The 14,895-nt window shown below is 44.1% G+C and overlaps 1 protein-coding gene across 6 annotated transcripts in view; it reads right to left on the reverse strand.

Annotated features, from left to right (window-relative positions):
- Positions 1–14,895, reverse strand: part of ltbp4 (latent transforming growth factor beta binding protein 4) — a 63,696-nt gene that overhangs the window by 47,167 nt on the left and 1,634 nt on the right. For 5 of the 6 annotated variants that reach the window (XM_082502309.1, XM_082502311.1, XM_082502308.1 and 2 more), the window contains exons 2-3: positions 4,285–4,355; positions 1,769–2,402 (exon numbers count right to left, since the gene is read on the reverse strand). In XM_082502309.1, the coding sequence (XP_082358435.1) occupies positions 1,769–2,402; positions 4,285–4,355 (705 nt within the window). Of the gene's footprint in view, positions 1–1,768; positions 2,403–4,284; positions 4,356–4,632; positions 4,885–14,895 lie in introns of those variants that run through there. The other variant, XM_082502310.1, reaches the window with a different exon arrangement.

Raw genomic sequence — 14,895 nt, forward strand, 5'->3', positions numbered from 1 at the left:
GAAAAGCCTGTTCCAAACATGCAGCTTCTGAACATTATTTCAACTAGAAGAAAAAATATAACTTCAACCAGTTTAACCCTCTGGGGGGGGGGGGGGGGGGGGGGGGTGTCAAACTTCTTCCAACCAAAGACTCTATAAATACTCGAGAACTCCCACTTTCTGGAGTTCCTGTCCATAGGATGTTCTTTCAAGCTTGTATGGACTGATAATTTAAATTTTGTGGGGTTAACCTTTTACTTCATCATGCTTTTAGTTTAGACACGTAAATCAGTGCTGGATTTATTAAAAGTAAAACGAATTGCTGTAAATTCAAAAAGCTGTACTTTCAAGATTGTTAGTTAGACCAACGGGTTTGTGAAGCGTAGCCTGTAAAGGTGAGTGCATGCTCAAAATGATGAGTTAACATCGTTTGGTAAGTGACACGATGTTGGCAATATTGATCCGATCCTTACTCAAAATCCTGGATCAGATATCAGCAACCAGATCTATCACATCTGAGTCCGTGTTGTTCTAAGTTTACTTCATCAGAAATGCTGAATGTTTTTTTAACAACTCATTCATTTCACACTGCATCAGTACAAAGGTACCAACAGACACCTAACGGTAAGGTGTTGGTAAAAACCTTCCTCATCAAGAGGAAGTTTCTCAAGCCGTCCTCAGGATGATGTCAGCTTAAGACACTGAAACCACACCGAACACCGACCTGATCTTAATGCAGGTTTGATGTGCAGCTAGAAAAAAAAACTTTAGGTTTTTGTTGATAAATAAGTGTTGATGAATTATTAAATCCTTGTTTAGTCATACCAAAATTATCAGCAGATACCGAAAGCCATGATTTCAAACCAGAGAAGGAAAGAGATGAATTGCTGACACTCTGTCCCAGATCAGAGGGGTTCGGTGTTTATCCAAAATCTACACAAACTCAGAGGCATCCTTAGCAACCCTCTTGTTGTTGTGATGAAAAAAGTCTTTACTGTGAAAAACTTCTGTTTAATCTGCAGCAGACAGAACATAAAACATTCTCCCACAGCCTGTAGGGACCATGGCTCTAACCTTTGACCTCCACCACCTGACCTATGACTCAAGGGTTGTGCTGACTTTCAGTTTGTGAATCTGGATTTCAGCAGAGGTCAGACTCTCCAGAGAAGTGAAAGCTTAGGTCTTTCTTCCCATCTCCTCATCTGGATCTGAGGTGACGGATTTGTGGAACAAAGATCAGGATGGATGGAGAAGTTTTCCCAGCTGATTCTGGAACATTTAAAAAATTTTAGAGCCTCCAGCAGCTTCAGGAAGTAGTGCCTGATCTTTGTACAACATACAGTGCACAGTACAGCGTATATAATCAAATAAAGAACTCCACCTGGTGTCTGAACAGAGAACGGCACTGACTGTGCAGTGATGATGAGGAAGAAGAAAAAGCAGGAGAGAGAAGGACAAAGAGGAGCTACAAAACAGCTGGTTAAACTCTCCAGATTCTAAGGAAAGGTGCCTCAGTGCATCCTTCATCATCTCCTTTAGCAAAGGAGACACTGGAGGATCCTTTGTGAAAGGAGAGGGGGTTAGACTGTCCCCCCACCTTAAACACGCTCTGAGCTTAAATAAAGAGAGTTACAGAGTTAAAGTTTCCCATCAAGGTCGAGGAAGAGTGGACCAGAAAAGACTCAGGAGGGATTTTATTTTTGTGACCCAGGACAGAGGAGTGGAAACAAGGAGGTTAGGAAAGGAAAAAGAGGAGATGAGAAGATAAAGAAGATGAGTTTTTTGTTACCTCAGCTTTTTTGCTCCCGCCATCTTTTTCTCCTTCCCCTCATTCTGATCCTCCTCATCCTGTCCTGGATCAAACTCGGGTGGAGGCATTTCGAAAGTGCCTGGTCTCCTCTCCTCTGCTTCAGATCCAGAATCAGAACTCTGATTGGAGGCTGTCAGCCCTTCATCTGGATCTGGATCGAACCGGATTACAGTGGGATATTTTGGGGAGGCTTGGTTCTCCTCACGAGTCAGAAACCGCTTGGAAACACCTCCTCCACTGTCAGCTCCATCATTCTCTTCAGTTTGACCTCCAAAGCCTACAGCTTTGGCAGGACCAGAGTCAGGGACCTTTGTGTCCTCCTCTCCATCAGCCTGAGCAGAAGTCGGGTTCGGGTCTGAAGGTTCAGGTGGAGGTTCGGGTGGAGGTGAGCTGGCAGCAGGTTTGGTGCTTCTCTGGGGGCTCAGAGCTGGTTGTGGTGGGATCCGGAGGGGTCTGAGGTGGACCGGGAACTCTGTCGGGTGGATGGATGTCAGCAGGCGTCCTGGTGCAGAAAGGGGCAGCTGACAGTGGTAACCATGGAAACCTTGTCTGCACACGCACCTGTTAAACTGTCGACACAACGCCCCGTTACGGCAGGGAGGAGAACACCTGGCTGAAGAAGAAGGAGAGCGCGCTTCATTAACAGAACATTACTGCAGCGTAGACAGCAGTCAAATACCCTGATGTAACAAAGCCGGGCCGATCTCACTGTGAAACCAGCAGCTCATTGGCTAATGGACCATCAGTCATAAGTCATTAGCTAATGAGCATACCACAAATAATCCTCCATTTGAAATGTAGACTTATTATTATTCAATGTGACCCACAACGACAGTCTGAGCCCCAAACTCAGCAGGAAGATGTCTACAGGGGTCAACAAAAAGCTGTTTTCTATGTCTGTTTGCACAGTTATTGCCATCTGGTGGCTTTCAGGCAGAATGCAGCTGTAACACTTATCATTACGCACTTTGTAGCTGAAAGACGGGTTGGTAACATGATCAGGTATAAAAAGAGCATGTTTAGGAGGCAGAGTTTCCTAGAAGGACAGATGAGCAGAGGCTGATCACTCTGCAAAAATCTGCAGGTTACTGCTGCATCACTCAATCACTCAGAGAAGCACCTGTACAACTGATCTGTGGTCAGACCCAGATTGGGGGGGGGGGGGGGGGCTGAGATTAAAACAGGTTTTTAACTCTGCAGTTTCTCAGGATAACCAGCGTTTTATTCTTTTATTCTCTTTGGTTTGATCTGCATTTCCTGTCTGACAAACAGAAACTCAGCGCCAGCGTTTCCCTCTGTGAGTCTGCAGACCAACTGCTCAACAATGTGACTAAACACAAAACTTCACTCTGCACGCCCTGAGCTGAGTGTGTGTGTGTGTGTGTGTGTGTGTGTGTGTGTGTGTGTGAGAGAGAGAGAGAGAGAAAGCGAGTCAGAGGCAAAATCTGTTTCTATTCACGAGTTTCTGCTTCAGACAATCCCCATAATCCCGTCCTGAAAGAAACCATTAGGATCCACGTGTGTAAAATTACTTTTATATGTGGCTAATCTGCACAGAATAACAACACACACACACACACACACACGCACACACACACACACACACACACACACTTATAATATAATATCCCATTATATCCTGCATGGATTCAGCCCCTGGATCCAGATTAGTCTGAGATATTTTGTCTGGGACGTCCTGATGATGTTTCACAGTCTGATTTGTTTTTGCTGATATGAAGAGAAAAGCTGAAGAACAATCACCCAGTTTATTCTCCTCTCGTTTGGAGCTGAGCCGCTAAACAATAAGTGTTGGAAAAAAAAAATCATCATCTGGATGAACAAATCGATCATGTGACCCTGTGACAGAGGGCGAAAAAAGTTGTTAGGTTTTAGCTAAGAATTCAAATCTGAGTTCAACAGTGAGCGCTCAGTTTTTACGGACTCAGGAAGTGAATTTCCTGCTCATCGTCTCCACTAATGTTTCAGCAGCTTTAGCCGTTTCCATGTTAGCTTCGTTTATCAGCACCAGAGGTTTCCTTTGATTAACAGGAAGAAGCAGGTTCAGATTTTATGAATTAAAAATGAACCGTTAGCTTTGAGAAGCAACTCTGCTTTAAACTTTGTTCTGTGGGAGCGCCTGCAGGTCTGCAGGTGGAGTGCATAAATCCAGCTCTGCATATGGACTCCACCACTCAGCATCATTTCACACTTTAAACTGTGATGCATGCTGACAGCAGCTCCACCTGACCTGCATTATCAGATCCGTCTGTGCAGACTCAGCAACTGGACGCTGGGTGGATGCTATGAGCATCCATCTGGGCTGCACCCTGAGGACCAAAATCAACCAAATCTGCAGATGGATCAGTGTGCATGCTTGTTGCAGGTGTGTGCTGCAGATATGTTAAACTGCGCAGCAAGATGAGTGATGTTGACTAAAATAAAGAACACTTCTAACAAAATTCATGCTAGTGGTGGTTCCCTCACGTTATACTCACGTTTGGTGCATCTCCTAGTTTTAGGCGACAGCATCCATCCAGCACAGCAGCGATCTCCACATACTCGAGGCCTGCAGAGAAAGGAGGCGTTTTAAACTTTAAGACTTGATGTGATGGCATGCCACACATGGTAAGCTCCACACCTCATCACCCGTTGATTCACTTTAGTTTAATTTACAGTCACTACTTTAAAATATTCTATTTATTGTTCAATATCGTTTCTTTGTTAAATGTATTCATTTTTCCATCACACCTTCCAATGTTTATATGGCGTGCACACATATTAACCTTGCAAGGTCAAAGTTCTGTTTTATGTTATATTAATACATCTTTCTTTGTTTGAGTTACCTGGGGGTTGGTGTCTCCTCCTGTCTGGCAAAAGGTGTGGCAAAGGGCTGGGAGACCTGAAGTACTGCTGACAGCCTAATTGGATTGCACCACATGCTTCATTGCCTGGGGGGTGTTTCATGTTTGTTTAAATGTTTTGTATTAGTTGGTTATATGGCAGCCATCTTGTTTTCCCCCGTGTGTGTCATTTGGTTTAGCTAAACCAGTATTTAAGTCCCCCTGTGTGTCATTTCAGCAGGTCAGTTTACCATATGTTTGAGGTTTTGTTAATTATTATCTTGAGTTTAGTCTATTGAGTTGACCTCTTTTATTGGTCTGCCTGTTTAAGTTTTGGCTTTGTTAAATATATTTTCATATTTTTGGGTCAATAAAACCCGTTTTTTGAATTAAAACCACCTGTGTCCTTTATGCTTTACTGCTTGGTCCCTGACAATTGGTGGCAGCAGTGGGATCATCCAGTATTGGACACAGGTCTTTTTTCTTTTTCTTTTTTTTTTCTTTCTTCTGTTTTTCCCCATGAGGAGGAAGAATGCATCGTGGTGGCAAGAATGAAAAGAAAAAGGGATCTGCTCAGCAAACCTGCGAAGAGGAGGAAAATGGAGCCTCAGGAGTCACTGAAGTTGTGGAGAGAGTTGAAAAGGAGCCTACTTTGTCTGATCTAGTCAATATGCTACATGCTCACATGGAACAACAGGACATCCGGGATGCAAAACAGAGTGAGTTAAATGCACGACAAGAACAGCGATTTAAAGCCTTTCAACATCAGTTTAGACTTTTGCAGTCAGAAATCCAAGTCAGAACATCACCATCAGATTCTGCAGAAGCTCGCTCTGAATCATTAGAGTTTGATATTCATCCTTCTTCCTCTGTTCAGCAGGCCCAGGCTGAACCAGTTATGACTAATTCCAATCCAGCCATTTCACTAGCATTTCAGTTTCCCCTACAAATAGAGGGCAGATTGGAAAGATTAACTGAAGCTGATGATATTGAACATTTCCTGATCACATTTGAACGTATGGCTACAGCTTATCGATGGCAGAAGTCAGATTGGGTTTTTCATTTGATACCCTTGCTTACTGGTAAAGCTAGAGGTGCCTATGTTCACATGGACATTGATGATTCATTAGACTATTATAAAGTGAAATCAGCTATTCTGTCAAAATATGACATTAACCCTGAAACATATAGGCAAAGATTCAGATCCCTGGACGTTCAACCAGATGAAAGCCCTCGTGAGCTATATGCGAGACTGAAGGAGCTTTATGGGAAATGGATCCAGCCAAAGGGTAAAACTATTAATGACATTGGTGAAACTATAATCTTGGAGCAGTTTCTCAGAATGTTATCTCCTGAGCTTCAGGTTTGGATCAGAGAACACAACCATGGTTCAGCAATGGAAGCGGCTCGGTTAGCTCATGTTTTTGTTGCTGCCAGAAAGAAGGGGCAAGCATGGAGCCATAATGCATGGAAGGCATCGAGGGACACCCGGAAGATACCTCAGCAAAACCATCTGGATTCAGCAAATACAAGCACCAGTAAGAGCTCTCAGTCTACCACTAGACCACCAAAGGCCTCTGGTAAGAAGCTCATTTGTTATCTTTGTGGATTAGAGGGCCATACAAAACCTATGTGCCCAAGAAATTCTGCTAAAATGGTGCAAATGTGTTTTGCTCCTCGTTCTAATGCTGATCCTGAGCAGGAGAGTGACAAATCCATCAAAATGAGCCAGATTGAAGTGAATGGGGTTCTACTCAATGCCCTTCTTGACTCTGGCAGTTCTCGGTCTCTTATTCACTCAGATTTTGCCCCACCTAATATTGTTCGCACCAGTGATACAATTTCAATCTGTTGTGTCCATGGAGATGAGAAAAGATATCCGACAGCTGACATCTACATTAAAGTTCAGGACCAGATGTATCTGCTGAATGTGGGTGTTGTGAACAGTTTGCCTTACTCTGCCGTGTTAGGGCGTGACCTTCCTGTGCTTTTTGATTTGTTGGAGTCTGAGCAGACTGAGGAGTGCAATGTAGCTGTTACCAGAGCTCAGGCTAAGCAAGTCAGTACCCACTCTGAGACCCTGAGTGCCCTGCCTTTTTTTTAATGAGGAGTTTGAGACAACTGTGGTGAAGCCACGGAAGACCCGCAGACAAAGAAGGCAGGAGAAATTCAAATTTTCACCTGTGGATACACTAACAGACGCTGAGCCAACACCGTCACCCCTAGGGTTTAATATTCCAACTGAAATTGCTGAACTCCAAAAATCTGATCAATCTTTAATATCTCTTTTCCGGAAGGCCAAAGAAAAGGAACCTGGAGTGGAGCAGGTTAACAGTGAGTACATCTTGCAAAATGACATTCTCTATCGTCAGCAGGGGTCGGTGCTGCAGCTGGTGGTTCCCCAGAAGGTTAGAAACGCCATTCTCACCTTAGGGCATTCTATTCCGTGGGCTGGCCACCTTGGTAAACACAAGACCACAGCTCGCATCAAACATAATTTCTACTGGCCTGGTCATAGCAAAGATGTGGCTCAGTTTTGTAAAAGTTGCCCACAGTGTCAGATAACATCTGCTAAAATCCCCCATAGAGCTCCACTCCAACCTCTCCCTGTCATCGGCACTCCTTTTGAGCGTCTTGGAATGGATATTGTAGGGCCTGTTGAGAGGAGCAAAGCAGGAAATCGTTACATGCTTGTTGTAACAGATTATGCCACAAAATATCCGGAGGTGTTCCCTTTAAAATCTATAAAGGCCAAGCCCATTGCATTTTGTTTAGTGCAGTTCTTTGCAAGAGTTGGGTTTCCACGAGAAATACTAACTGATCAAGGCACTAACTTCATGTCTACTCTGTTAAAGCAAGTTTATCAGTTGTTGGGCATCCGGAGTCTGAGAACTTCACCATACCACCCTCAAACTGATGGGCTGACAGAACGGTTTAACCAGACATTGAAACAGATGCTCAGGAAGTTTGTCAACGACAGTGGTAACGATTGGGATCAATGGCTGCCATATCTACTCTTTGCTTATAGAGAAGTCCCCCAAGCCTCCACAGGTTTTTCACCTTTTGAGCTGTTGTATGGTTATGAGGTTCGTGGCCCTCTAACTCTGTTAAAGGAGATTTGGGAGGGAGACAAGGTGGAGGGGGGATCCAAGAACATTTTGTCTTATGTCATTCAGATGAGAGACCGGTTGGAGAAAATGGGTGAACTTGCTCAATCACATATGGTGGAGGCCCAGCAGCAGCAGAAGTCTTGGTATGATAAATCTGCTCGTCAGCGTGCGTTTGAGCCAGGACAAAAGGTGCTCGTGCTCCTCCCCAGTGACAACAACAAATTGTTGGCAAAGTGGCAGGGGCCATTTGAAGTCATGAGGAAGCTGGGACCCACCACATGAGGTGTCCACCCCAGGGCAGTTGCGCTCCAGCAAGGTCTTGCATATAAACCTTCTGAAGGAGTGGGTGGAGCGTATTGAACACAAGGCAGATGCAATGCTCATACGGCGAGTGCCTGAAGAAGATGAAGCAGATGAGCAATATCTACCACCTGCTGGCTCTCTAGATTATGATCTCAGCCATCTCCCAGAGGACAAGCAGCAGCAGGTGAGAGAAATGTGTAAATCAGCAGTCTTTCAAGAGAATCCAGGGAGAACTGACATTGTCGAACATGATATTGTGGTACGAGAAGGTGCCTCTGTGAGACGATTAAGTTACAGGATCCCAGAACGTCTGCTGCCTTCATTGAAGAAGGAAATTGATTTGATGCTATCTCTAGGGATCATTGAAAGATCTAAGAGTGAATGGTGCAACCCTGTGGTCTTGGTACCCAAAAAGGATGAGAGTATGAGGTTCTGCATTGATTTCAGGTACCTGAACTCCATATCCATGTTTGACTCCTACCCGACACCAAGAATTGATGATCTACTTGAACGTCTGGGAAAAGCAAGGTACCTGACCACAATAGATCTGTGTAAGGGTTACTGGCAGGTCCCACTCACTCAACGGTCCAGAGAGTTCACAGCATTCAGAACACCATGGGGGCTTTTCCAATTTACAGTCTTGCCATTTGGACTACATGGAGCTCCAGCAACTTTCCAACAGCTGATGGATCAGGTATTACATGACTGCTCTGACTTTGCTGCTGCTTACTTGGATGATATTGTTATCCACAGCAACACCTGGGAGGAGCATGTGGAACACCTGCGAACTGTTCTGGACCACCTGCACTCAGCTGGGTTGACGGTGAATCCGTCAAAGTGTGTTTTCGCCGCTGCTGAGACAGAATACCTGGGCCATGTCATCGGCAAGGGGGTTATCAGGCCACAAGTCAGCAAAATCGAGGCCATGGAATCATCCCCCCTGCCCCAAACAAGGAAGCAGCTGAGATCCTTTTTGGGCATGGCAGGTTTCTACCGTCGTTTCATCCCTCAGTTCTCCAACAGGGCAGCTCTGCTCACAGACCTGACGGGATCACGTTCCCCCAATTACATCCAGTGGACAGAGGAGGCAGTGGCAGCGTTTCATGACATACAACAGTCACTAAGTAAGCAACCGGTTTTGTACAGTCCCAACTTTGATGAACCATTCATATTACAGACTGATGCTTCAGATCGGGGCCTGGGAGCTGTCCTCCTTCAGGAAACCATGGAAGGCCGCCATCCAGTGGCTTACATCAGCCGGAAACTGTTTCCACGGGAAGTTCGGTATTCCACAGTAGAGAAGGAGACCTTAGCGATCAAGTGGGCCCTGGACTCCTTCCGCTACTATCTACTGGGAAGAGACTTCACCTTGGAAACTGATCACAAAGCACTACAGTGGCTTGAGCAGATGAAGGACACAAATGGGCGAATTACCCGCTGGTACCTGGCCTTACAGCCATTCCGATTCACTGTCCACCACGTACCAGGCAAGGAGAACCTTACTGCTGACTATCTCTCTCGCTGTTCCAGCTCTGAAGAGGGGAGGTGTGTGATGGCATGCCACACATGGTAAGCTCCACACCTCATCACCCGTTGATTCACTTTAGTTTAATTTACAGTCACTACTTTAAAATATTCTATTTATTGTTCAATATCGTTTCTTTGTTAAATGTATTCATTTTTCCATCACACCTTCCAATGTTTATATGGCGTGCACACATATTAACCTTGCAAGGTCAAAGTTCTGTTTTATGTTATATTAATACATCTTTCTTTGTTTGAGTTACCTGGGGGTTGGTGTCTCCTCCTGTCTGGCAAAAGGTGTGGCAAAGGGCTGGGAGACCTGAAGTACTGCTGACAGCCTAATTGGATTGCACCACATGCTTCATTGCCTGGGGGGTGTTTCATGTTTGTTTAAATGTTTTGTATTAGTTGGTTATATGGCAGCCATCTTGTTTTCCCCCGTGTGTGTCATTTGGTTTAGCTAAACCAGTATTTAAGTCCCCCTGTGTGTCATTTCAGCAGGTCAGTTTACCATATGTTTGTTTGAGGTTTTGTTAATTATTATCTTGAGTTTAGTCTATTGAGTTGACCTCTTTTATTGGTCTGCCTGTTTAAGTTTTGGCTTTGTTAAATATATTTTCATATTTTTGGGTCAATAAAACCCGTTTTTTTTTTTTTAATTAAAACCACCTGTGTCCTTTATGCTTTACTGCTTGGTCCCTGACACTTGATTTAGAAGTAATAAAAGGTAAAAAAAACCATTCCCTCCTTACAAACAAGCAGTCCGCTATTTGCGGCTGGGTTCACGGTCTTCCAATAAAACATTTAAACATTCCCAGTAAACCGTTACCTCGCAGGTCTTCTGGAAAAAGGAGTCAATTCACAGGCAAACCTTGGATCAAGAGCCGCTGCCCCTCATCAAAGTGACGGGCCAGTGTGACTCCACAGCTGTGTGCAACAGGAAGTGTGAGGGAAACCAGAGAAAGGATTTGTTTGAAAGCTTAACACAAGCAGTCAGCTGATCAAAGGTGTTGGATCACCCTGCAGAGAAAACATGATCCCAAACAGCCAATCAGAGCCCTAAAGACACTGAATCCTGAGCATTAGGGTTCGTGGGTTTTTTCCGAGACAATTGCTCTAAATCCAAAACTGAGTCTGAGATTAACTCAAATCTAGAACGATGAAACCAAAGTGGAAATCACTCTAGAAACACTTCCCAAAGACAAAAAGGTCTTTGGGAGTCTTTCTGGCATCGAGACCACTTAAATCCACCCAAGAACTCTTCCACACCAGGGGAGCTGGTTCTAGGCTGTTGTCCATTGGTACAAGATGCTCCAAAACCAGAGATTAAATATCATTGAAGTCTATTTTACTCACATTCACATTAAAAGTGAAGAAACTGAGATAGTCTGAACAGCAAGTTTCCAAGAGGTCCCAAAACCAAGTCCTGAAGTGGTCAAACTCTGTGCAATACAAGTTATGGAGTCAGTCTGAGGTCACACAAACACCCGAAGATGAGCAGCCAAAAAGTAAATGGGCAAGTTCTCTGGTGCATATTTTGGATGGAGACATTTGTGTGTTAGGCTACACTTTTGGGAAATGCCACTGATGCTTCTCCACTGAAAATAAGTGGAACTAGTTCTAGATTTTAAAGAACGCTGTGGGAGTCGTGGTAACTGTGGGAAGTTCTCCAATATTCATTAACAGAGAAAGTTCTGTCTCGGCAGCAACTTCACTGCAATCCTTTGAAGCCATGTCCGTAGATCAGTCTGAAAACTGGTCTTTGTGCACCTGGAGACAGCTTCGAAAACATCAAACATCAAATACTGATCCATTTCTCGCTTTGCATCTTTTTGCATGAACGTAACAGAAACACAACTTTATGTTAAACATCTATAATGCAGCTGAAAAAGGCTTAAGAACAATCCGGGCTGCAGGCTTGCTTCAAGAACATCTCGGTATCCCAAGGAAGTGGATGTGGAGGGGAATGTGAGGGTATCTCTGTGACCCGGGTAAGTGGGAGAAAATTGATTATATATATTGTTTAGGCTGGAGATCTTCTGATGTTCAGACATGAAAGCAACAAGGCGGTCTAACAGATATAACTCTGACAGCGATGAATACACCGGGCTCGGGCTTGGTTCGGGTTTCGGGGGCGGCGGCAGAGATGAGACGCTGTTTGTTAAATGTAGCCGACCAAGTGTGGACACAGCTTCTCTGCAGAGGATTTAATCATTACTCACAGCGTACCGGTCGTATTGTAGCAGCACAGGAGGCCCCACTAACTCACACCGGGATCAGTGTGTGTCCAAACAAAGATTTAGCATTACCACACATACAGTCCTGAACCTGTATACACACAGACGGGTGAGTCCGGAGAGAGGCGCAGGGGTACAAGTTAGAGCAAAGACCCCTTCATACAGGAACGGCAGCTGATAGAAATAAGCACGTCGCAAGATTTCTGCTGGTTCACCAGATTAAATTTAAGATTTTAAGACCTTTAATACAAAGACATTCGAAGGATTTTCCTGAGTCTGCAAAGCACGACAAAAAGCTCAGCGTAAATACGTTTTGTTGATGCTTTCACCTGCAGCCTTAGAGCAACACAATCATCGAATAATCCCCAAGTATTCAAACTGCAGAATAATCTGAAGTGTCTGATCATTTCCAGAACCATATTTGCATGATCTGTGGTTTAAAATCATCCTTCTTTATCTTATACTGGAACTTAGTGTGTCCTCTCTCTGAAACAAGTGTTTTAGTGTCTCCCACTTTAAAACAGCTTTCACCTGATCAAATATGATGATCCACAATAGCCAGCAAGTGAAAGTTAAAGCTCTGCTTTCAGAGTCAATCGAATAAATAAAAATCGAAACACATTCAGTTTAGTAGAAACACATCAGAAGCTAAAAATAAGAAATCTTTCCTCAGGAAAGCGACTGAGAACAAATCGTCCTACAAACAGAGTAATGACCCTCCTCCAGGTCATGCAGACCTGCAGACAGCATTTCATTTTGCAGCAGCTTTTATAAAATTAACTGTTTCTCAAACAACTAATCAGTCATCTAATCGCTGCACTTTAAGGAAACAAGGGATTAATGAAGTTAAGCTGCCAACAATAACACGGTGACGGTCATACGAGACTCTTTCTGGGGACGAAGCACAGTGCTGAATCTGAATGAGTGTTTTTATATTTTCATTACAAGCTGTTCTGTTAAAATGACTACAACCTGTGCCACGTCAGGTGCAGGGGGAGGGGCATAAACACACACACACACACGGCTGTTTCACTGACTTTTCGGGGACATTATCCCAGAGTTTCACCAACACCAAAGACCTACAAGAATGACCCAGAAGTCAGGAAGGAGCCCGAGTCGGCTCGAGTCAGGGAGTCCACAGCTGCTCTGAAACCACGAGCCTGTGTTTGCTTCCTACGCTCTCAGACACTTTGAGCTTCAAAGAATCTGCTTTAGCCTTCAGACACTGAGCAGCTTGTTGGCCTCCACATTTCATCCACAAAGAAAACTACAAACACAAAGCTCGCCCTCAGTCAGTCTGAGCTTTCTCCGTCCTTTATTAACGTGTAGGGTTTTTGGTATTTCCTGTCGTACATCTCCTGTTCCAGAGGGAAACGCTCATTTTAAACATGACCAAAACTTTAAATACTGATGTCGGTGTAGCTTCAGACTTCTCTTAACACTCAGTTTCTTACAGTTTTTTCTACTCTTGGATCTGTGAGGTCATAGAAAAGGCATAGCTCTAGTACGGTCACCTCATGTTGAGAAGCTCCACCCACCTAATATCTATGAGGGGCAACCAATCAGAAGAAAGATCCTTTGTGGGGACAGAAATGAAAACAGCTTGTTTCAGATAGAGAATGAACTGACGGGCTGCATCAAGGCCCAGAACGACATAAAGAGGGATTATTTTAAACTGTGACTCATGCAAAGCTGCTCTAACAGAGTCCAAGAAAAAAATATGGAACTGAAATAAACAGAATAGATTCACACAGAAATATGTGTGCTAATACACACATTCATACAAAGAAACTTAATATAAGCAGGAAAATGTAAAAGTATCGATACAGGACAAAAATAAAGGTAAACACAGTGTTGAGCATTTAATTACGCAAATAAAATCAAACAAAAACTCGACTTTCTGATTGCTACGTGGACGCAGAGCAGAGCTGCTGTCATTAAACTGATCTACGCTGGTTTTAGTCGCAGCAGCTTCTTCTTCTTCTGTTTGAGATTAAACCGGTGTCAGCAGCAGGGAGGCTTTAAGATGTTTCAGAGTCAGCAGAATCACAGACAGACGTGTGCTGTCCTACACGCTAAGTATTAACATGTTTTATATACGATTCTGTCAGACAGCATCTCCACCGTCAGCCGGCTTCTCTCCTCAGCAGATGTTGCTGTAACGTGGTTCCTGCTGCAGACACTCGGATCATTCAACGTGCAGCATGTGCACGGTGAGAAAAGAAAAGTGGACTTTGTGATGTCTGGCAGATTAACATTTTGACTTTTGAATGTTTGCTGCTGAAATTAATGCAACTCTGCAATAAGCAGCATTGTCTTCTTCTGTGGTTTTATGTAGAAAGACCCTCTGCAGACTCAGCAGAAGAAGACTTTTAATGTATTTATCTCACAGCAAACAAACAATGTTTGTTATAAAGAGTTTGTCAGAAGCAAAGTGGCAGATGCTAATGTATGCTAACACGAACACCAAACTCCCCACCTTCTTCTGATTGGCCAGCTTACCAACCTCACTGCGACAGGAGTGACTACCAACTCGCACTCTCCCATTTTACCTGAGCACACCTGCACTTCACCACACAATAACACACAAAATTACACCACATACATGTTGAAGGTCATGTGATCACATCACGTGACAACAATTTCCAATCAAATTAAAAAGATCACTTCATGGGTCAAAGCACCAAAAACAAAGCAAATCAGCTTTACGTAGAGTGTGGGACCAAAAAACGTTGTGCGTACGTTTCATCATGTAGAGCGTTTGGAGAGCATGACGCTAAATCAGCCGCTTCCTCTGACAGCACGCTGAAGCCAACGAGGCCTGCTTCTACACAAACATGTCTGCTTTCCCCCCTTAAACCGGCTCTGTTTAAACACACACTGTTTATAAGGACGATAACCCCGACCTGAGCCTGAATCTACCCCTAAACCTGCATGGTCAAAACACACACACACACACACACACACACACACACACACACACACACACACACACACTCCTGAGCTGCCTTACGGTCACACTACATCACAGACAGGTAGACCAGATGCTCTCAGACATGTTGTTCAGGGTAATCCAGCTGTTTTAATGTGTC

The sequence above is a fragment of the Aulonocara stuartgranti genome (assembly GCF_965226115.1).
Source record: "Aulonocara stuartgranti genome assembly, chromosome: 14".
Classification (NCBI taxonomy): Eukaryota; Metazoa; Chordata; class Actinopteri; order Cichliformes; family Cichlidae; genus Aulonocara; species Aulonocara stuartgranti.